The 25,295-nt window shown below is 35.3% G+C and overlaps 1 protein-coding gene across 1 annotated transcript in view; it reads left to right on the top strand.

Moving 5' to 3' along the window:
- Window positions 1-19,021, top strand: part of Dic1 (Dicarboxylate carrier 1) — an 89,016-nt gene extending 69,995 nt beyond the window's left edge. The window contains exons 5-7 of the mRNA XM_089103745.1: window positions 7,636-7,716; window positions 15,773-15,829; window positions 16,991-19,021. Of these exons, the coding sequence (XP_088959871.1) occupies window positions 7,636-7,716; window positions 15,773-15,829; window positions 16,991-17,092 (240 nt within the window). The 3' untranslated portion in view covers window positions 17,093-19,021. The remainder of the gene's footprint in view (window positions 1-7,635; window positions 7,717-15,772; window positions 15,830-16,990) is intronic.
- The last annotated feature ends 6,274 nt before the right edge of the window (window positions 19,022-25,295 follow it).

Raw genomic sequence — 25,295 nt, forward strand, 5'->3', positions numbered from 1 at the left:
ATTGTTAGTTATGCCCTGGGGGCATATAAGATTTTTACAGAAAATGTTGTCATAGAAAATTCGGAAAAGGCTCATTCAATTGGAAACTGAAAGGGCTAGTGTCCTTTTTAATAGTCGAAATTGATTGGAGCAACTAACCCCCCTCTCACGACCACTTTTTCCCCAAACACTTCCAATCAAAATTTTTAAATAGCTATTTTGTTCAACGTAGTTGAAAGTTCTGGAAATTTTGTCTTTGAGGATGACAATCCCCCCCCCCACAGCCCTCAGGGCAAGGGTTGTAAGTTATGCCCTGGGGGCATATAAGGTTTTTTATAAAAAGCGTTGTCGTAGAAACTTCAAAAAGGATTCATTGGATTAGAAATTGAAATGGCAAGTGCCCTTTTTAATAGTCGAAAGTGATTGGGAGGCAACTAACACCCCTTCCACGCCCACCATTTATCCAAACACACCCAATTAAAATTTTGAGCTGGCATTTTTGTTCAAAGTAGTGGAAAGGTCCGGAAATTATATCTAAGAGGATGAAACTCCCTCCATCGCCCACAGGGTAAGGGTTGTATGTTATGCCCTGGGGGCATATAAGGTTTTTATTGAAAGCTTTGTCGTAAAAACTTGAAAAAGAGCTCTTTCGACTGGAAATTCAAAGGGCTAGCGCCCTCTTTAAGAGGTAAAAGTTATGTGAGAGCTACTAATCCCCTTTTCACGCCACCCATTTTCCCAAACACATCCAATCAAAATTTTTAGATAGCCATTTTGTTCAACGTAGTTAAAAGTCTTAGAAATTAGGTCTTCGAGGATGGTAACCCCCTCAGAATCCTCGGGGCAAGGGTTGTAAGCTGTGCCCTGGGGGCATATAAGGTTTTATTGATAGTGATGCTATAGAAAATTCTAAAAGGGCTCGTTCGATTGGAAATTAGAAGGGCTTGTGCCCTTTTTAATAGTCCAAAGCGATTGGAGGATAACTAAAACCCCTCTCACACCCACGATTTCCCCAAAGACATCCAATCAAATTTTTAGATAGTCATTTTGTTCGACGTAGTTAAAAAGTCTGGAAATTATGTTTTTGAGGATGACACTCCCCTCACAGACCTCAGGGCAAGGGTTGTAAGTTATGCCCTGGGGGCATATAAGGTTTTTTTTTTATAGAAAGCTTTGTCGTAGAAACTTCAAAAAGGAATCATTCGATTGGAAATTGAAACGGCTGCTGCCCTTTTTAATAGTTTAAAGTGATTGGATGGCAAGTCACCCTTCTCTTATGCCCACCATTTCCCCAAACACTTCCAATCAAAGTTTTGAAAGCAATTTTGTTCAACGTAGTTGAAAGGTCCGGAAATTATGTCTTAGAGGATGACAACCCCCTCGCAGCCCTTAGGTCAAGTGTTGTAGCCCTGGGCATATAAGGTCGTGCCCTGGGCATATAAGGTTTTTATAGAAAGTGTTGTCGTAGAAACTTCAAAAATGGCTCATTCTATTGGAAATTGATAGGGCTAGTGCCCCTTGAAATATTCGAAAGTGATTAGAGGGTAACGAACTCCCCTGTCACGTCCAACATTTTCCAAAACGTATTCAATAACAATTCTGAGATAGTAATTTTGTTCAACGCAATTTCACGTTCTGGAAATTAGGTCTTTGAGGGTGACACCCCCGGCCCTCAGGGTAAGGGTTGTAAGTTATGCCCTGGGGACATATAAGGTTTTTTATTGAAAACGCTGTCGTAGAAACTTCAAAAGGGCTCATTCGATTGGAAATTGAAAGGGCTAGTGGCTTTTTTAATAGTTGAAAGTGATTGGAGAGCAACTAACGCCCCTCTCACGCCCACCATTTTCCCATACACATCCAATCAATATTTTGAGATAGTAATTTTGTTTAACATAGTTGAAAGTTCTGGAAATTAGGTTTTTGAGGATGACAATCTCCCCCCCCCCCCACAGCCCTCAGGGCAAGGATTGTAATTTATGCCCTGGGGGCATATAAGGTGTTTATAGAAAGCGTTGTCATAGAAACTCAAAAGGGGCTCATTCAATTGGAAATTTTAAGGGCTATCGCCCTTTTTAATAGTTGAAAGTGATTGGAAGGCTTGACATTTTTATAGTTAAGATCGTGTAGGTACAATGTATTATTATGTTTTTCCTTTTTTTTTTTTTTTTTTTTTTTTTTTTTTTTTTTTTTTTTTTTTTTTTTAGATCAGGGCACTTCGTATCGAAGGAGTTGTCTTAGGACCTCCGAAAAGGGCTCATTAGATTGAAAATAGAAAGGGCTAATGCCCTTTTTAATAGACAAAAATGATTGGAGGGCAGGTATTCCCCCTCGCAGTCTCACCCTCCCATTTTCCCATTATGTTTAAAAACTAAATGTTGCCTTAAGATTAAATCAAAATGCACTGTGTTAATGCTGATTCCGAATAAGGCATCTCAGCAGTATCACAAGAACGACTGAGGTTATTATGTTCTAACTTTCGGGGCTACTTCTGATCTTAAAATTTTACAAAATCAAAATGGCGTAAGTGTATCCAAGCTATCAAAGAAAGTAAACAGATTTTTTTTTGCGAGTTGTATCAAGTTTTCTACTTCAGGTCAACTAGAGGAGGTATGAAACTAAATTAAACACTACTATTTGTGTCCGGATTTTAAAAGGATGTATGTTGTTAAAAATTGCTGAAAATTTTTCTACAGCATACAAATAGCAGGCCAAACTATATAGTCTTAAAAAACGAAAAGATTTAAAGAGTTATTTTCTTTTTCCCTGAAAAGACTATGTCGATGTAAAACGAACAGAAATTAATAAAAAAAACTTTTTCCACAAAGCAAGTTTTTAAAAGAAAAGTAAAGAACTCCATTAAACCAAAAATGAGCAAAAATAAAATCAATAATATACGAAGCGTGAAACTACCACAAATCAGCATCGATAAGTAGATAAAACCCAAAACGAATAAAAAATTACAATAAATAACCGAGTCAAACTAAAAACGAGCAGAAATTAACATGAGTTGGACTCAAAACCCCTATTCCTTCCCAAGGCCAGAACATAACTTACACTTTACTGAAAAAATATAAATGTCTTTATTTTTATAACTTCAATAAGTCAAATAATATTAACATTTTGATTACTAAATATCAGTATATGTATATTAAACTGACAATGCACATTCATTTGTTTTGAGTCCTACTCATGTTAATTTCTGCTCGTTTTGAGTTTGACTTGGTTATTTATTGTAATTTCTGTTCATTTGAGTTTCACTTATTTATTGATTTTAGTTTTGCTCATTTTTGGTTTAATGGAGTTCTTTATTTTTCTTTGAAAAACTTATTTTGTGGAAAGTTTTTTAAATTAATTAAAAAAAGGGGGACTTACGGAAAGTTCAGTCCGTATATTTGCACATTAGGGGGAGGGGTAAAGTAATTTCCGACCAAAGTGAATGTTATATTTGGTTCCAAGCTAAAATTCGGATTCTAAAGATATTTATATTTATTACATTAATCGGAAAATCTACCAAAAAAAGTGGAAGAGGTTTACCAAAATCGTTTGTTTTTTTTTGGGTGGGGGGTACCCAATTTATTTCCTCTGAAAATAGACTTACAGCAGATCTGGATTTGCTTGGAAACATTGGGATCAATTAGACTAATGGGTGTTTATAAATCCATTGAAGGAGCTACATACAAAGTAAGACAGAAAACGTAATAAAGAATTGGTAAAAAATTGTCCAGTTTCAAAATTTCTTTTGAAGTCACAATCGAAAAGTGGTTATGGGCTTTTGACATTTTATCCAAACCAATAACCTAAGGCTGGCTTCTCCTTGATAACGATGCGCTCACACTTTTTGGCAGGAGGAGGAGCTAATTTTGTTATTTTCCAAAACTGATTGAAAAGCTTGAAAATTAAAAGCATAGGACAAAATGCAAAACAACTTCAAATAGTTGGTATCAAGCCAACAAGATAGAACAAAAATTCTCCATCCTAGCTTGTACTATTAAGTTACTACAGTTTTAGAAATCAACTTTTGCGCTTATCGGTTCTTGAATTGGGGCCTATAATATATTTTCAGGCAATCGGAATCCCTTAATTTTTAAATTTTCAAAAGAAAATCCTATCTTTTCTGGTAATTTCTCTCTGGTTTTCCCCTCTGCTTTTTTTTCTTGTTCGATTTTGTTTTTGTCTGAAGATCTTTCTGTTACAGGGCCTTGCTTTCCATTTATTTATGAATTAAGCTGACTCGTCAACTTTTGCTTTCCAGTAGCTTTGGTAGTAATCTGCTTATAATTGTGTATTCTAATTAAATTTTGCGTTTTTGTCCTCGATTAGCCTACTGCTAATCGCCCCGCAACTATTAAACGTTATTTAATGCTTTCCTGCGTGTTTCAGCCCCTATATACTTTAAAGAAAAACAGGTAACTGCAGTATAGCGTACAAATAGGGATAAACTAAAGAACAATACAAGCCCTATAGTATATTTAAAATCTTTGGAAATTTTGCTGCTTTCTAGCACAGTCATTGGACATTTGAGGGAAATTTTATCCCACGTATAATTGTAGTTGCTCTTCTTTGCAGTGAACAAAGTCCACTTAGAAAACTTACGCTTTCTTAGCCAAAAAAGAAACAACATAATTGGTTTTTGGATGATTGCTACTAGACTGTGGAGAGCCAAAATATTCAAAGACACGAAGCTACTGAATAAGATTGAGATTTCTTGGAAGAATTCATGATTAAGAGTACCTGAAAACGCATTAGTCCGTTTGAAGTTCAATTTTGAGACATAAAGTCATACCACCGGCTGACACCAAAACAATACATTGGCGTCACAAGTCATAACATAATTATGGAGTTTGCATTCTTGAGGACGCATTATTAGACTTGCGGTTTTCTTATGTGTTGTGTCTTTCCCATATTTTTGCAAAGATGAATATTAGTTTCAAAGCTATGAACCAAAAGTTCTTGGCCAACTAATTTATCTACGAATATCTGCTGAATAAATATAAAAGTTGCTTATGCGATCTTGTTTGAGGCATAGATAAAATTTTATGCAATTTTTATTAAACAGGATGTGGTTCTTCTACTTACAAAGACTACGCCATCGAGCTTGATGTTCAGTCACATGGGTAAGCATCAAAAAAATACATCCTATTTTCCCCACCAGGTAATTTTTCCATTAAAATCAAAACCAAACTGATGTCCCTTTTTTTCATTTTCTGAGCTCTGTGTTTTATGGACTAGGTCAAATTAAACTCTGAAGGTTTCATATTTTATTCTAGGTGGATGAGTAAAATGGTATTCTTCTGTAGACGGTTTTTTTTAACTATAAATGTGGTAGTTCCTTTTATTTCGTTTAAAAATCCTTTGCCTCCCAATGATCAGGTAAAGGTGGCATGAATAACTCAAGGGTGTGTGGTTCTTCCACTACTTCTTGTGTGGTGCTTGTTCTTCTCCTTACACAGTTCAAATCATTTACAATATTCTTTGCATGCCCATTGCTATTTGTTTAGTTTGGAAGTTTTAAGAGAAGAACAGTGCGGTTTTAGAAAAGGTAGAGGATGTTTCGGACAAATTTTCCCTCTGAGGTAAGTAATTGAGAAATGTCTTAATTATCAAAGACCTTTAGTCCTTAGTTTTGTAGACTACAGAAAAGTGTTTGGTTTAAATGGCATATGACTTTTATCGATGGTCTTATCCTTGTATGGCATAACCGACAAATACCTTCAAGTGATTAGTGAAACATATGAAAATAACACTGCTGGGGTTAAGGTAGGAAATAAGGTTAGCAGCTGGTTTTGCATTAAATCAGGAGTTAAGCAGGGTTGTGTTCTATCCCCCTTTATATGAATTATTTTGACTGACTTTGTCTTAAGGAGCACAGGAAAGGCAATAGGAGACCACGGAATCAAATTGGGAGGAAAAAGTCTCCTGGACTAAGATTATGCTGATGATTCAAGCATCCTAGATGATAGTGTTAGCAAAATGAATGAACTTTTAGAGGTTTTGCGATTTCAGGGTACTAGAATGGGTTTGAAAATTAATGTTAAGAAGACGAAGTCACTAAGGCTAGGAATAAATGAAGATGAAAAGGGGACGTTGGGTAATGAAAGGTTGATCAGGTGAGCAGTTTCAGTAACCTTGGTAGTATCATTAGTAAAGACGGTAGGGGCAATGAAGATGTTAAGAGTAGAATACCCAAGGCTCAGGGTTGTTTTTTACAGTTAAAAAAGTTTGGAAGAATAGGAAGAGAAGTCTACAAACCAAGATTAGAATATTAGAAGCTATAGTGATGACAGTGGTCAGGTATAGCTCTGAAGCATGGGCGCTCCGAAAAGCGGATGAAGATTTGCTAGATGTTTTTCATTGAAATTGCTTACGGATTGTTCTGGCTACCTGGTTGACTGATCGTATTTCGAACAGTAGGCTGTAAGGAAAGTGTGGTTCAATACCGTTCTCTAGGGCTATAATGAAAGAAAGGTTGAGGTGGCTATGGCACGTTGTGCGGATGAAGGATGATAGATTGCTGAAGATTGTTCTTTTTGACCAACCGTCTAGGGCTAAAGGGAAAGCAGGTCGTCCTCGTCTGGGGTGGGAGGACGTCATAAAAGAGATTTAAAGGAACTGGGAACTTCCTGGGAGGGTGTAAAGAGGTAGGCTCTTAATAGAATGGGATGGAGGAGGAGCCTGCGTAGCTGTGTTGCTCAGGCGGCTTAGTACTGCGGTGAGTTGTTGTTAGTAGTAGTAGTATTTGATTGTGTTTGATCTATTTTGTACTTTTGCTGAGTTTTTGTAAAAGTGCACGATCTTTTTTTAGCGAATCTTGCCTGTACTTGTCATCAAAGCTGATGACTTAATGGATTGCTTGGTTTTATTTTTGTCTTTTTGATAATTGTGAAACCGTTTCCCACCGTACAGGTACCAACAAATTGATATCCGAGGGATGGGGATCGAATTAGTTGAACGTCATAAAACTATTTAATTAAAAATAAAATTATAGGAGCATGTAGGAAACCATAAGGTGCCCACGAGTTTGGGTCTTGTTTGTGAACGTTGTTGATCCTCATTATATTATATATCTTCTGTATGAACTTACAACGTCTGTAAAAATTGTATCCAAAAAATCACAAACGAGTATGATTTTACTATTTTCTCAAAAAGTTGTTCTAATGTTTTGATTTGCATGAATTTTCATTGAAATTAAGGGGAAGAGGCTTAGCGGAAACTTTGAATTTGTCAGTTATTTTAATTGACAGTCTGATTCTAAACTTTGAAATTCGAATGCAGAAGCAAAATATTTATTGTGAATCTTGTGGAGAGAATGGCAGATTGCCAAAGATAGTCATTGTTGGCCAACCGTCTAGGGCCAAGCGAAAAGCAAGTCGTCCTCGAATGGGGCGAGAGTGGATTAAGTAAAGATTTAAGGGAAATGAGAACTTCTTGGGATGCTGTAAAGAGGGAGGCTTTGAATAGATTGGGATGGAGGAGTGTGCGTGGCTCTTTTTGTCTCAGGTGGCTTGGTGCTGCAGTGAGTTGTTAGTAGTAGTAGTAGTATTACTCGTATGGTGAGAAAGTAGTTTTGATTCCAATCTCAGTCTAGAAAACTGCACATACGCTCGACCTCTTATTGCATGTGGGTATGTTTGTTACTGTGACATATTTCTTTTCTAGGGCACAATTGCAACTGCAATAACTCAACCACTAGATGTTGTTAAAACAAGGGCAATGAATGCCAAGCCGGGTGAATTTACGGTAAGTTTTGAAAATATATGGGCAGAGACCTGCATAATTGTCGCATCTTGAATTTCTGGCCGGATTTAGAAGTTGCAATTAAATGTCCTATTGCTTTAAAATATAGATATTGCCGTACATCTAATCTGAAACTTCAGCGGCAAGTTGAATTGAAAAAGTCTTTCGGATTTGAAAAGATCAAAACAAATTCTTGGCTTATTATTGCAATCAAGTCTATGCCTCTAATCTGATAGGCTATACTTTGTATTGAAAGTCTTTTTCAGACTTGAAAAGATCAAAACCATTCGTAACTGAAGAAAAGCTTCAAAATAATTTCAGTATAAATCACTTTCCAGTTATTATGATCAGAAAAAGGAGCTTTAATAAAATTAATTTTAATGCGTAATGTCTTATGGTTATTTAGTGTTGAAAATTTAGACAACAATCTTAGATGGTGAATTCGTTTTATCTTAGAAAGTACTTGAGTCAGATATATAGAAGTTCTAGAAATACATCCGTATTCTAAACTGTGTCCCGGTAGGGGCGGGGGGGGGGGGTTGTCTTTCGGGGGATAATTCCACTCCTTCCTCCTAAGGGCACTGACCTTTGATGAAATTAGGCAAACTTTGTGTTAAAAATATAAAACTTTCAGAAATTAAATAAAATAAAAAAAAAACTGAAAGTAAGGAGCTACATTAAAACTTGAAACGAACAGAAATTATTCCGTATATGAAAGGGGCTGTCCCCTCCTCAATGCCTCGCTCTTTGCGCTAAAGTTTTTTATTGTTTTAAAAAATAAAGTTGTGAGAAAGAGTCGAACTTTAGCGTAAAGATCGGGGCAACAGCCCCTTTCATATACGGAATAATTTCTGTTCGTTTTAAGTTTTAATGTCGCTCCTTACTTTCAGTTTAAAAAAAACTTGTTTTTTTTTATTTAATTTCTGAACGTTCTTGAATTAATGCAGGTTTTGATTTTGCCTCACAGTGCATTAATAATTGAAACGAAATTCGCATATTAATTTTACTTTTTTTGGTTAAATGGCTTTCTTGAAAGTTGTTTAATTTTATTTACGAATATTTTTATTAGTAATAAATATACGTTACTTACGTAACGAACTTCTATGTTAGTATATTTTTATTACGTGTACTAGGGAGTTCGCCCCGTAGTCAATACCTCGCTCTTTACTCTAAAGTTCAAATTTTGTTCCAATTCTTTAAGAATGACCCCTTAATCACAAAGACCGTCAATCAGAACAAATAGCTCTTATGAAAGTACTAAAAAAAACTTTAGCGGAAAGAGCGAGGTATTGGCTTGGGGGCGAACCCAATCATATACGTAATAATTTATATTCGTTTTGAGTTTTGATGTTGCTCTTTACTTTCAGTTGAAAAAAGTTTTTTTTTATTTAATTTCTGATCGTTTTCTAACCAATGCTGGGAAATCCGGTGCCCCCTTCATAGCAATGTTCCTTGTGGCAATGTCTCTGGTTTGAGGTTTACCATCACTTCAATCGATTCTTGGTTTGCAACTGCTATTCAATTTCAATACGTATTCCAGATAAAGCTTGATAGAGACAATCAAGTGTATGTAAAAAAATATTGAAGTTAGATATTTCATCACTTTAGCATAAAGCTCTAAATTTGATAGGTCAAATCTTGGTGGAGGTATATGTGACAATTATGCGAGGACGTTGGTTTTGTGTTGGTATTGTAAAGAGTTGTTGTGAAACGTGCGCACCCAAAGCTCGGAAGCTACGTTTGACTGATTTATTATTATTTTTATTATTATTATTATATTTTGTTATTATTATTATTGTTTATTATATGGCATGGACGAGTTGATATTTTGAAATCTTAATATATGCACAATTATTCTACGGACTATAGCTATAAGACATGTTTGGAGAAAACTGAATATAGAGATAAGAATATGTTTTTAAAATATGCTTAGAATATAGTAATGTACTTATGTTTAGAATATCATCATGATTTTAGAAAACAATACAGTTTCACAATGTTTGGAGGAAATTGGATACACTGTTCGGCATGCGAATTTTCTCTTGACTATTTTATAATTAATAAAAAATTGCCTGCTTATATGACATGTTTGGGGAAAACTGAATATAGAGCCAAGAATATGTTTTTAAAATATGCTTAGAATATAGTAATGTACTTATGTTTAGAATATCATCATGATTTTAGAATACAATACAGTTTCACAATGTTTGGAGGAAATTGGATACACTGTTCGGCATGCTAATTTTCTCCTGACTATTTTATAATTAATAAAAATTGCCTGCTTTTACAGAATCTCCTGTTAATTAAAATAACATTGTAATTTTAATTGAAATTCAAATTTTAGTATATGAAAATTGAGCTTATTTTCTTTGTCTTAGTTCTGGTAGGTGACACCAGACTGTTATTTTTAATTCATTCGAAACCATGTTGAGGCACCAAATAAGTTTCTCATGCTCTTCAGTCAGGTCCCTTTGAATGATTAGCGATTACCATATAATCACAGTATAATGTTAATTCAGAATAATGGCCTAACGAGATATATGGCAACGATGTAAAATATTTCTATAAGCTAAATCAGGAGTAGGAATAATGTTAAGAAAGCTCTCCTTAGTTTAGAGTAGTAAACCCAGGAGTAAATCAAAAATTTGCGCTATTCTGAATTCGTGATGGTAACACCTTCATCCATTTAACAGTCTCTTTTGGGCATTTTTTGTTTTGAAATGAGACTTATTGACTGTATGTTTTCTTTCTTTTTTTCATGACCTTGAAAACGGGTTTTTGTGGCTTTACAAAGTCTAGGAAAATTGTAAAAAAAGGGGTCAACCTCAAATAAATTGCTATACAAATGATTCTTTAACTACCCGACCCAAAAAAATGTGTTGATTCCGAATCCGAAAAACTTACCGCTCTAGCTCTTTCACAGATTTCAGTTTTTTGAGGTTGAGGCAAAAATTGTTGATTGAGTAAAATACCAGTAAATGTGATTAGATATATCATTTCTACAGTATTTTTTTGCTGATGAACATAAAATTAAATGTTTAAAGTAAAAAGAATTGTTTAGCGCTGAAAGAGTTGAGAGAGAGAGAGAGGGTGGGGGGGAGGAGGTTCTAGGAAATTTGTGAAAAAAAAGGGTCAACCTCAAACAAATTGCTATACAAAAGATTCATTCACTACCCGACCAAAAAATATGTGCTGATTCCGAATCCAAAAAACTTACCGCTCTAGTTCTTTCACAAATTTGAGTTTTTTTAGGTTGAATTTGAGGCTGAGGCAAAAAATGTTGATTGAGAAAATACCAACAAATGTGATTATATATTTCATTTCTACGCTCTTTTTGTGCTGATGAACTTGAAACTAAATGTTTAAAGTCAAAAAAATTGTTTGGGGCTTAAAGCTTTGTGAAAAGCTGTTTTGTGAAAGTGAGTAAGAATGAGGAGGAGGAGGGGATATTTGGCAGCAACAAAAAAAAACATTCTGTCAAAGATCTTCCCTTAGCTGAGACTGCTGAGACAAAACACTAGTTCCAAAAAAGAGATCAATATACTCGGATATAATGCAACACAGAGATCAATTAAATAAGGCAGATAAAAATCACAGTAACACAGAGATTCATTAGATAGTGGCAAAGCTATTCAAAAATTTAGTCTTCTTCTTCACTACCATCGTCTTCAAGGTTTCCGGCACCAGGTGTTTCGCAGTTAGAACAGTATGTTCCTTTACAATTGCCACAAGCCCAAGCACATTTTAATCCATACTTTTTGCAAGAACATCGCAGCGTTGAACACTCGCTCTTGCAATTACAGTGAAAAACTGAAAGAAGGGAAGGCGGTGCCGGTGATCAATCTGAATGCACAACTCGTAATTCTCCTTTCCGCACAACCCAGCCATACTCCAAAGGATTCAATCAACACTCAACATTTTTCCACGATTGTACTTGGAAGTATGCTCGATGCGAATGATACTTGCAAACATCGCTTGTTGGTGCGAGCGTTTTTCCCTCTACATACTTCCCAGAACTTCCAACTTTTTCAAGGAATTTCCTGTAGTGGACCTGGTCAAGACTTGTTTCATTTTCTGCAGCCTTAAGCGAGATAAGCATGGCCTTCTCTCCAACTTTTCTGATGTCTTCTTTTGTAGAAACTGAACCTAGGAATAGTCCGGCGATTCTGGAAGAGGAAATTTAATGGCCCTAGGTTGAGTGGCTTGCATGATGCTTTGACCAATTGCAGCTATTTTCATTTTAGCATGTTTGTCCACGGACAAGTTCTCCAGGAAGAACTTCAGAGTCTGTGGCAGGTAGTTCAAATTTTCTTCGAGATTTTTCAGGTTGTCCGTCTTAACATACTCAGTCATATGTTGAGTGATACATTTTATGTCGCTCTTCAATAGCTCAGCAGCCGCAATAATACTGTTCATTTTCTTCTGGTTTTCGTCGCTGTCATTGGGTTGTGCGTTAAAGTTTCGCAATATAGCATGAGTCATGGGCCTTTATATGACAATACTAGCCTTACCGTCGGTCTCTGCAATCACTACTCCATCACCAACCCTCTCCTTGACGAGCTTCTTCATGTAAAATTGGCTATACACAGGTTCTTTCGAATCACCGAGAAACTCGCTAATCATGTTTTCCAAATCGCGAACTGTTAACTGTTTGTCATCATTCGCTTCAAGAAACTGCATCACCTCTTCATATGCTTGCTTTTGATTCATGTTTACTTTCCTACCCTTCCTTTTTTCGAGTCGTCAGTCTTCCTACATGTTTCAAAGGAGGCTCTTGTCAGATGCAAAGTTGCAGTAACATGTTTTATGGTATACAACATCTGCTGCATGCAGATCCAAATGAGTCACATCCTAAATGACTGCTCTGGATAACTTTTAAATAACGCTCTAGCTATGCAAATGGAAATAAATGGAAAAAAAAGAAGCAAGGGCAGTGATGCATTCATTGGAATTAATTGTAAAACGTAATCTATTTCGCGAGAATTTCTGAACAAATATTTAAAAAAAATATTGATTATTACCTTAATATCTTTGTTCTTTCTTTCTTTTTGCAAATCGAATGCCAAATTAGAGGAAGAAAATCTCGTACCCGGAATTTCATTTTCCTCACGATATCACTCTAAAAAAAAGAAATAGAAAAAAGTAACTCTTCTCACACTGTTCTGAAAATTTTCCATCCATTTATACTTTGTGAAATCGTATGAGGAACTTCATTAGCTCATCATTGGTAAAAATCGGCAAGGGAAGTACATTTCTGATTTTTATTTGTTTTGACAATTGTATAATTGAAAAGCACTAATTCAGTATTCTTCTGTGATTGTTTACGTGTTGAGCACTTGATATCAAACTATCTACGGATATTTCTAGGTTCCGTTCGATCGACTGTATGTCAAACAACAAGCTCTACAAAAATGTGATTCGATTTTCCTTTCAGGGCTAATATGAAATCAAGGTTGAAATGGCTGGGACACTTTTTAGGGATGAAGGACCACAGTATAAGTATATATGATGAGTAGCGAAAAGTTTCTTCAGAAAAAAATACGGATTAAAGGGCTAGGGAACGGAAATCCGTCTGCGTCACAGCAATAGTTTCCCATAACCCCGTCGTATTGCACTAAACATTTGTCATGTGCGTGAAGGTGGAGTCATGAAGGGAGGTCTAGATTGATGTGTGTCAAAAATATTTAATGGAGAGTATATGACTTTTCGCCACTGTTCATACATACTTATACCGCGAAGGATGAAAAACTGCTAAAGATTGTGCTTTTTGCTCATCCGTCTGGGGCCAAACGAAAAACAGGTTGTCCCTGAATGGAGTGGGGAGATTTCATAAGGAAGGATTTAAAGAAAATTAGAACTTCTTTAGGGGGGGGGGGTTAAGACTGAAGCTTCGAAGAAATTGGGCTGGAGGAGGAGCGGGCGCAGCTGTTTTGGCGCGGGCGCAGCTGTTTATTATAAGTTGTAGTAGAAATCAAACTGACTGTGCAGAGTATTGCTCTATTTTCAACGGCATAATTCGTTTCGTCTCTATAGATTATTGATGTGTCTGAAGTATTGATGTGGTGAGCTCAAATTTATTAATTTCTTTCTGAATTTTCTGGAAGATCGAATTTTCGATTCTGGAAGAGGAAATTTAATGGCCCTAGGTTGAGTGGCTTGCATGATGCTTTGACCAATTGCAGCTATTTTCATTTTAGCATGTTTGTCCACGGACAAGTTCTCCAGGAAGAACTTCAGAGTCTGTGGCAGGTAGTTCAAATTTTCTTCGAGATTTTTCAGGTTGTCCGTCTTAACATACTCAGTCATATGTTGAGTGATACATTTTATGTCGCTCTTCAATAGCTCAGCAGCCGCAATAATACTGTTCATTTTCATCTGGTTTTCGTCGCTATTATTGGGTTGTGCGTTAAAGTTTCGCAGTATAGTATGAGCCGTGGGCCTTAATGTGAGAACACTAGCCTTACCGCCGGCCTCTACAATCACTACTCCATCAACAAACCTCTCCTTGGCGAGCTTCTTCATGTAAAATTGGCTATACACAGGCTCTTCCGAATCACCGAGAAACTCGCTAATCATGTTTTCCAAATCGCGAACTGTTAACTGTTTGTCATCATTCGCTTCAAGAAACTACATCACCTCTTCCTATGCTTGCTTTTGATTCATGTTTACTTTCCAACCTCTCTTCCTTTTTTCGAGTCGTCAGTCTTCCTGCATGTTTCAAAGGGAGGTTCTTGCCAGATGCAAAGTTGCAGTAACATGTTTTGTTGTATACAACATCTGCTGCATGCAGATCCAAATGAGTCACATCCTAAATGACTGCTCTGGATAACTTTTAAATAACGCTCTAGCTATGCAAATGGAAATAAATGGAAAAAAAAGAAGCAAGGGCAGTGATGCATTCATTGGAATTAATTGTAAAACGTAATCTATTTCGCGAGAATTTCTGAACAAATATTTAAAAAAAATATTGATTATTACCTTAATATCTTTGTTCTTTCTTTCTTTTTGCAAATCGAATGCCAAATTAGAGGAAGAAAATCTCGTACCCGGAATTTCATTTTCCTCACGATATCACTCTAAAAAAAAGAAATAGAAAAAAGTAACTCTTCTCACACTGTTCTGAAAATTTTCCATCCATTTATACTTTGTGAAATCGTATGAGGAACTTCATTAGCTCATCATTGGTAAAAATCGGCAAGGGAAGTACATTTCTGATTTTTATTTGTTTTGACAATTGTATAATTGAAAAGCACTAATTCAGTATTCTTCTGTGATTGTTTACGTGTTGAGCACTTGATATCAAACTATCTACGGATATTTCTAGGTTCCGTTCGATCGACTGTATGTCAAACAACAAGCTCTACAAAAATGTGATTCGATTTTCCTTTCAGGGCTAATATGAAATCAAGGTTGAAATGGCTGGGACACTTTTTAGGGATGAAGGACCACAGTATAAGTATATATGATGAGTAGCGAAAAGTTTCTTCAGAAAAAAATACGGATTAAAGGGCTAGGGAACGGAAATCCGTCTGCGTCACAGCAATAGTTTCCCATAACCCCGTCGTATTGCACTAAACATTTGTCATGTGCGTGAAGGTGGAGTCATGAAGGGAGGTCTAGATTGATGTGTGTCAAAAATATTTAATGGAGAGTATATGACTTTTCGCCACTGTTCATACATACTTATACCGCGAAGGATGAAAAACTGCTAAAGATTGTGCTTTTTGCTCATCCGTCTGGGGCCAAACGAAAAACAGGTTGTCCCTGAATGGAGTGGGGAGATTTCATAAGGAAGGATTTAAAGAAAATTATAACTTCTTTAGGGGGGGGGGGGGTTAAGACTGAAGCTTCGAATAAATTGGGCTGGAGGAGGAGCGGGCGCAGCTGTTTTGGCGCGGGCGCAGCTGTTTATTATAAGTTGTAGTAGAAATCAAACTGACTGTGCAGAGTATTGCTCTATTTTCAACGGCATAATTCGTTTCGTCTCTATAGATTATTGATGTGTCTGAAGTATTGATGTGGTGAGCTCAAATTTATTAATTTCTTTCTGAATTTTTAGGGAGTCTGGCATATAGTTCGATACACTGGTAGACTTGGGCCTCTTGGATTTTTCAAGGTTTGTTACAATTTCTTCTTGTTGATGTTACTAATCTACTGGCATTGTATTAATTCAAATAATTAAGACAGCATTTTATTCACAATAAATACAAGGTAACTAAGATTACCGTAAGGATTATAAGATATTTATGCCTCTTCTGGCTTTCCAATAGCCCAAGAAAAGAAAATTCGCAAGACAAATCCTCCAAAAATTCACGCACTAGAAACAAAAATTACTAAAAACGTAAATCCATTAAATGTACCGTATTCGTCTGGATTGTTGAATCATCTGAATTTTCAAGTGAATTTTAAACTTTCCGAAAGGTTTCCTCTGGGGATAATTTTTTTTCCTAAAAATTACTTTTGCACCAAAACCTAAAGGGTTAAACAGAATATCCATGAAAATTCCAACTAAAATGCAAAAGAAAAGCTTGTATAGAATCCACAAGAAACCATTAAAGTGAGATATCACGGGAGAAACACGGTTACTAGTACTAACTTCTAATGACAAGATTTTTAAATCTACGTCGGTCATCTTTCACACTGTCAAAACATCGTTCAGTTTTCCTTCAAGATCAACTGCTCCAATATTTTCCTTAAATCATTTTTTTTTTTTTTTTTTTTTTTTTAACCTATATAAAAACATGGTTGAATTTTGAAGGATTTTTGGGAATAAATTTAGGGGGCTGAGCGTGTGTGCACATTGTGACGAGGAATATTTTTTTTTACCTATTTAATATCTCTATTCTTTTTTTATTTTTTAATAAAACTTTGGTTGGGAGATAAACCATCCACAGGACGTATGTGTTTTACCATCTCTTTTTGGCATGCACAAAACCAATTAAGTTTTTAATTCTTAGTCTATATTTTTATAATTAATGGCTTTATAAACAGTTAAATCTTGTATTCTATGGCCAATAGTTCACCATCGGTTCAATCTTGTATGATTAAATTCTAATATTTATTCATAAACGAAATAGAAATAGAGACAGGTCTCATTCGCCTGTCTCTAATATTTTTTCTTTTAATGTCAAAGAAAGATTTTTTTTTTCCAGAGAACGGGTTCTTACCCTAAACACGTGTGGAAGGAGGTTCTCGAATAATTTTTTCCCCAGGGCATGATCTTTATCGACTATGCTTATTGAAAACTTTTAACTTTTTTTTCATCTTTATTTTTTAGGGATTTGTTCCTGCGTTTGTTCGTCTAGGACCACATACAATTCTGACTTTTGTATTCTTGGAGCAGCTTAGATTAAACTTTGGAATACTGCAGCAGAAATAAGCATTCCGTTATTGGGAATTAGTTGTATTATTTGAAGGGTAGATTTAGTGGTTGTTTTTAGCTTTAGTGTGCCTAATTTATTTCCTGTGAACTGTCTGAATAGGCCTGAGCCTTGCCTTATATGCAATTAGGAAACGTTGCTTTTCAAGATTGGTTGTTTATATGCGGAAAGTTGAAGGCGGAGTAGAGCCAAAAAAAAGTTTAGTTTCATGAAAATAGTTACGGTCATGCACCTTTCCAAAATGTATGTGATCTAAGAAATTTATGCTGACTTCTTGCATACAGACTCAGCTTTTAATAAGGCTGGCAAGGTTTTCCATACTTTAATTTGACACCTTTAAAAAAATTACATTAGACTGTAAAAATGAATATGTGATAAACTTAACTAAATTGGGAGAACTATTCAATGACCCAACATAGGCCAGCCTGTCTTGCCTGACATTGTAAGAATATAAGGAATTCCTGAAAATCAGTCTTCAACAATAAATGAGGCAATTTCATGTCCCGTTAAACTACCTTCTTTGCCGTAAAAGCTGTATCTTTTGAAATTTGTTTTTTGGTAATCTGTATTTTAATGGTGTTAGTAGACATGGGCATTACTGACGTGATTTCAGGTTTTAGTACATTGCCCTTCTAGGCTTAAAAGACATATCTCAATAAATATGACAGTTGGCAATGTGAATTCTATTTCTGTCATCTATCTTACCCGCATAAAATGCATCTTATTTCTGATTGATTTTAAATAGTATTTTTTAATGAGTTGTGGCTTTTTTGTTGGGAAAACCATATTCAGTTGATTCTTCAACCTTCAAAATATGAAAGAATAAAGAAAGGGCCATTTAAGCTCAAAGACAGTGTACACGTTGTCCAGTACAAGCTTGTGTTAGGTTATATTTCTGTTATTTAGCAACCAATTACTGATATTTTATTCGATTTTGGCACCGAATTAGTGAAGAAAATTTGCACAAATATCTGTCAAAAATGGTCATAAGATGGGCGAGCAAGAAAATCAGCATAATTGATGTGGCAAATGTGCGGCAGGTTTCGCAAAATTAAGTATAGGTAGTCACCATTTGGTCCCTACTAAGATCAAACTGGACAACTGCTCCGAAAAAGAGCGTAAGTCGGGGTTGAGGCGAAAGATGTAGACTAGCATAATTAAGCCTTGCAAGGATTAAAAACAGCTAGTAAAGTATTCTTACTTAAAACTATAGTAAATTTTTCACTTTTACTTTAAAAATTATTTTAGCAAAACTATTTTGAGTTAATATATATTTTTTCCATCGCCTGTAGTGCACAACATGTTCTAAGGAATAAATACCCTTTCACTTAGGATATTTCACGTTGTATGCAATGGGTAGGGTAAAGAATATGGCACTGGGACTTAACAGTCCCTACCGGTGATGCTGAATCCCCACCGTTTCATGGCCCTTTAGCCAGGAAGTGAAATGGGGAGTTAAGGACCATCCTATGCATTCGCTCACCCTTCTTGTTTTCCTTCCCCAGATTTCTCCAGGTACCTATTTAGAGCTGGGTCGACTCTGGCTGAGCTTACAGTCACGCTATTGGCCCCCGGTCCAAACCAAATAATCAGTGACACCAGGACTCGAACCTCTCCTCGCGGACAAAGGATTTCAAGTCTAGCACGCCTACTACTCGGCTAGGTCCCTGAGATCTTGAGATTGTTACGATTCACCCAAAAGTTGTGTAAATTCCGAATACTTTGTCCATTTTTGTCTACATTTTCGGATTGTATACCCCCCTCCCCCACCCCCTCCAAAAAATGCATATATGCGTTAAATTGATGTTACATATTTTTCAATTTGTTTTTCTGGGTTTTAATGTGTGCTCGGAAGAAAAAATATACTAAAGTTGCGACATTTAGTTTGCACATACTCTTTCTCGAAAACTATATATATATATATATATATATATATATATATATATATATATATATATATATATATATATATATATATATATATATATATATATATATATATATATATATATATATATATATATTTGTTGACATAAAGTATTTGTTGTTGACAGCTTTAGTATATGTTGTTGACATTAGTATATTGTTGACAGTTTAGTATTTGTTGACATAAATGTGTAGGCCGATAAATTTCAGGGTGTCTTAAAAACAGCGTGTGTCTTTGAAATTCGATACCTGAAATTTTGTTTATTATTATTACTATTTATTGACCTTAGAGGGTATAAAAAAATGGCCTTTAAGGGCATCCAGTCTTACTTCTTGGGGTTCTCGAAAATCTTTACAGCATAATATTATATATTCGATTCTAAAATGAAATGAAGTAAATGTGTTGGATTGTCATAATATATAATTTTTTTTATAATGCACCTGTCAAAGTTGAAAGCACTTGATAGAAATAGTTTGACAAACTAAAAACTGATTAAAAGCTTGATTTTGAAGTAATTGTTACTATGACAAGACTTTTTTAATCAAACCTAAATGTTGAGCATAGTTTATTTTCACCAAAAAATTAAAATATGCATCATTATTGCCATTTTGAATATTTAGATGCCGCCATGAAGATGCCACCGGGCCCTCGAAGTTCTTTTTTAAATCATTTCTTCAATATAAATGGATATCTCTGAAAAAGAAAAAGACGCCCAATTTTACAAAAAAAAAATCACAGGATTTTAGAAAGTTAGGTGGAACCATTTTAGCATAAGAAAATACAAACGGTTGTGATGCCTAAATACTTTTATAAGTCGCTGCTTAGTTTAGTTGTTTTATATGTGTTTTGTAACTATCGAGTTCCCTTATTCGAGGACACGGATTGATTTCTATCTTAAAGTTCTTGGTTGGTTTATTCTTCTGCTTTTTGCTTCTTATTTATTTCTGTTCTTGTACGATCAGAGATATAATTAATCAGATGAATGCCAATTTTAATAAATTTTAAAAAGAATCAGTGCCAACATTAAGTCGAACTGACAACTAATGATTTAGTTGTCAAGTTCATGTAACATTAAGTAATTTACAAGTGTTCATAAAGTTATTGCTAGTTTTGATCTTATTTTAAAAAATAATTTGTGTTTTCTTTCTTTTTTAATTGAGCATTAAGAATGTATTCAGATGAATTTATTATGGAAATTGTCAAATGGGCCTGGAATATTTTTTTTTCAATCAATGGCTAAAGTAAGTGTTTTTTGTTTTGTTTTTGGTTTTTCAGCGTAGTAATCCTTGTTCAGGCTGTTCGAGTCTAAAATCTAAAACAAAATATGGAGTTGGTCAATTTGAATGCATGGCGCTATTCGTGCGTCTCTGATATTATTTAGTTGATAAGCTTTGTTATGACTTATTGTTAAACTTTTGTGCCTTTCAACAAGCATCACTTGTTATATTGTTTAGCTTTGTTTGAATAAAACTGACGTAGAAATGATTAGCTGATCTGAGGTAAAGTACGATAGCAGATCTGCCGGTTCTTCTTCATGTGTTGCAAAAAATAATCATGGCGTCATTTTTTTTTTTTGGGGGGGGGGTCCTAAATAAGCATGGGCACTGTTCTGTTTTTTGAACAAACAGAAAAAAAATAAACAAGGCTTGAATAAAACAGAACAGAAACAGAATAGGTCAACAAAAAACAGAAGACCTGTTTCTGTTCCTGATCTGTTTTTTGCCAAAAACAGAAAACAGCTGTTTTTGATAAAAAAAACAGCTGTTCAAACAGTTGTTTCTGATCAAAAACTACACTTGAAATGGGTAGTGCTTTTCTGTGGCGGTAACACTTTCGAGAAAACCTAGTACTCTTGCAGCATTTTTTCCGCAAAAAAGAGCAGTTTTTCTAATACAGGGGCGAAAAGTTATCTGCGCACATAAATATAGCTATAATTTTTTCTTTATGGTTATTTTTCTTCCCTTTTCCCGTTCCTAAAATACACTTTTATATTTATAATACATACTAGTTATTCGAGACTTCGAGACAATTGAAAAAAAAATTATTTTCAGCATGAAATTACGCAGTCAGCTCAAAGTCATTAGTATTTAAGCAGAGCATATAGTTGATTTGGGAGGGGAAAATTTTCTCCTCCAGACCATGCTTTCCCTCCCCCTTACTCTATCCAGATGTGTGGAAGTCATCTTAAACAAAAGTAAGAAAGAAGAAAAATGCACGGGAAAATGACACTTCTTACTGCCAATTAAAAAAATTGTTACTTTGCAGCTTAAAACAGCCTCTTAAGATTAATTATTTCCAAGCCAATTTGTGTAAACATTTTTCAAAAGACAAATTAATGGTTTAAGGGTACTTCGGAAATTTTTACGGTGCTTTGCGCTACAAAATATTGTTCTATGCCCTCCACCAAATTCATTCTTAAGAAAATAAGTAATGTGAAATTTCTCAAATTCTGAATTTCAAAGGAACTTAGACTCTTTGCTACATAATACTTTCTTTAATAATTCTCTTCTCTTGAATAGGTTTTGAAAGGGATGCAAATATAACGACAATTGTAGCTTTTGACAATCTATTTTTAAAATGTCCGTTGCTTTGCGGCAGAAAGTACTTTCTCCAACGCATGCACTTGCTCTATCTTAGAAATTGTTACTGTTTAAAATTTTGTTTTAAGAATAAGAGTAGCCATGCTTTTGATTATGTAGGTTCGTTTTCATAATCCATTCCCAAAGGAGAAAGGATAGTGACATCCTCAACTATAACTAGCTATAATCACAAAATCCAATAATACTAATTTTATTTCTTAGTCGATCCCCCCCCCCCGCCTAAGAAAATCTGGATCTGACAATAATTCAAAGGTGTAATATAAGAAAATTGCACTTTTGCACTAGGATTTATATAAATTTGCACTACTGTATTTATGTAAATTAATGAAGAAGAAAAACCTTACGGGAAAGCTCTACAACACTTTAAAAAATAGACTAGCAGTTTCTCCTCAAAAGATCTTAAGGCATTTACGGCAGAGCTGCTAACACTGCAGGAGCGTCTTACGATTTTGAGACCTGTTGTATCCAAAAACCACTGGAATTAGCTTTCCCCATCGGACTCTACCATAGCCTCAAGGACTTCAGCAGTACAAACGCGAGTTGGAGTGGCGTCTCTTGCAGTCTCTGCACCATTACTTAATATATTCTACAGTAATGGTGCCAAAGACTGAAAGACCAGACAACGTCCCCCAAGTGAAAACCTTCCAAATGTTGAAGGATCCAGATAAACTGTGTAACATGTCATCGGATAGCCTATTATGCGACCTCGTTTTCTGAGAAACTCCCAACTCCCCACTATTCTTCTCCATTACTTTCGCCACCCTCTTCCGTAGACACTGCATCAATCTAATCAGGTTCTTCCGCAAAAGTTTCTTCACTTCCGTAGTTTTCAGAAAAAGGAACAGAAAAGCAGGCTGAATCATTTTCACCAGCCTTCTGTTTAACTTTTTTTTTGCAGCAACATTTATGTGATGATGCACAGTTCCCCAGGATGGTGCTTTCAAGCCCCCTGTTGTATTTTAAATAAGCTGTTTCAGATCTGGCCTATCACACAGTAAGTGCCGATTTGTCTTTAAACAAGGTTTTGTAGCAGAGCTTCCATAGAGAAGTTTGTTTTGATTGATTAGAAATAAGGAATGGTCGTATGTCTACTCTTCTTATTCTATATTTCACTAATTCATTATCCTCTGTGTCACTTGCTTTGCTATTGCGAGCTTTCTTTAGGGCAGCAGCCTGACTTGATATATATTTCTTTGAGTTGGTTTGGGTTTAAAAAGTTGTAATGTAAAATAGCTTGAAAAAGTTGTAAGTAAGTAACAATCTTTTCTTTGAATTCACCTCTTGGATACACAATACAGAAATTTCATTCGAGAAATTATGATAAAATTGAATTCACCTCATGAATACACAATATAAAAATTTTATTCAAGAAATTATGAAGAAACTGTAAGTAAGTAACAAACTCTTTTTTGAATTCACCTCTTGTATGCACAATAAAGAGATTTCATTCAAGAAATTATGAAAAATTGTAAGTAACCAACTGTTTCTGGAATTCACCTATTCGATACACAATATAGAAATTGTTATTTACTGCACCAGCCGCATATACTTTATTTTTGTGCACATCAATTATATCCTTCCTTTTAAGATGGTATATAAATGTCGTGGTAGAGACTCCCTTAGCCTTTAGAGACAGTTTGCAGAAATTGCACCTGATACTTTCTGTGATTCCTTTTTCAAATGGGATACCCAGAGAGATAGCTTAGAAGTTTTAGTTGGAACATCCAAGTCGTCATCAGAAAATGACATCATGCTTTTCTTAGCACAAAGGTTGATTTTAGGATTTTTTTTTTACAAAATTAGAAGAACCTTCCAGTAGCCTACTATTTTAAAAATTGCACCTCCACCCGAATACCTGACCTCCTTCACCTCACTGGTACAACTAGGGGAAAGGGACCAATTGCCTCCTGAGCAGTTTTGTTGGCACAATAAGCCAAAGCATCTGTCTGCTTATAAAAGCAAAATTACATATCCCAACTACGGTTTCATAACAACTTAGACCATTTGAAGCTCAGTATTAATTTTTACGGGAATAAGCTTGTCTATAATTGGTATTTATGAGACAGATACATGAAATAATTCACCGCTTAGTGTTAATTTTTTGAATTTTTTCTTCTGTATGGTAAAAAATACTGTGTTCACCGGAAGATTGGTATCCTACTAAATGAGAAAAATATATCAGCATTTTATAAGAATTTGTCCCTTCTAGAAAATCAGCTAGTTTCAACTCTAGACTTTTCCTTGAAAGGATTTCTATTGATTTTAGAGATGATTTTAGTCACATGAGAAAAAGTATATTTGGCTTTCTTTTTATGTTAATGCAACAAAGATTTGTAAAAACATATATTTCTACTGGACAAGACTTCAATACATTTACATTGCTCTCTTACTAAGCATTTAAGAGAATTTTACCAATTAATAATCAGTATTTATCATGTATAGGTCAGCACGGTAATCGTAGCAAGTCAATGTTATTTAGCAGCATAAATTTCATAAAAACAGTTAGATTAAAGTTCTCGCGGCTAAAGGTGCAAATTATTTCCCATGTAATGTAGGAGACACATGCCCTATCCCTGCCACTAGAACCAGAATACACAGTAATAAGTGATTTGTTTGTATCCTGCTTCTCCTGGACAGTAACTGTGCAACTTTCCTGCTCAATTGATGGAATAATATACTGTAAGCAATACGTCGTTTTAGTGGAATTAAATTGCACCTTTACCGTCCTAACATTCAGGGGCGGAATCTAAAGTAAAATCTCTGGCGAGGCCTAATGTGACAAGGCCACCAATGAGCAAAATCTTGGAGGGACCCAATGTGACAAAGGTACCAATAATTGACGAAATTGACAAATTTATTCTAAAAAAAAGAATGAAAAAAAGTAAGGAATGAGGGTGCCAGAAAAAATCTTGGAGTGGGGAGCCAGGTCCTCCCTGGATTCGCCACTGCTAACACTTACGCAAATACCTACTATCATCTGAATTCTAGTCCCTAACTCTGCCTAGCTGAAACAATCAAGCAGCACTATTTGATACGCTTGACAGACTGAGTTCCATCATTTTACTTACGTTCCGATTCTAGAAATCGCATGAGACGTAACCACGCTTCTACACAATTTCAAATTATGATTTAAAGATCAATTTGTAAGTTCAAAATTCTCAAATATCTCATTCTCGTATCACTTAAATAAAATCAGAAACAGAAGAAAAACAGGTAGGAAAAAAACAGAAACAGAACAGGATGAAATAGCTATTATAAAAACAGAACAGAACAGGTAAATAAAAACAGGTCATCTGTTTCTGGTTTTTTGCATGAACAGAACAGAAACAGGTATTTTAAAAACAGAACAGAAAACAGAAACAGTGCCCATGCTTAGTCCTAAATATAAGACTTATCAGGAAAATCCTGGGAACACAGATTAAATGTGTACGAAAACTCTGAATTTACTATTTCCGTAGTCACACCTATACTCGGGAAGAATATCTCGAAAATGGGGCAAGGCGATCCTCTTTCCCCTTGTTGGACTGGGTTCCAGAACACCCTCCTCCTATAATAATTTGCGTGTTTGAGAGATTTGGTTCTACATACCTACAAAGACTGGTTCTACAAACAAAGATATTAGTCTTTGTTTTATTGAAGAAAACTCATGAGCCTATCTAGTACTCTCACGTCTAG

This window comes from Artemia sp. Qi Xiang Cuo, chromosome 17, assembly GCF_049724085.1.
Source record: "Artemia sp. Qi Xiang Cuo chromosome 17, ASM4972408v1, whole genome shotgun sequence".
Taxonomy (NCBI): Eukaryota; Metazoa; Arthropoda; class Branchiopoda; order Anostraca; family Artemiidae; genus Artemia; species Artemia sp. Qi Xiang Cuo.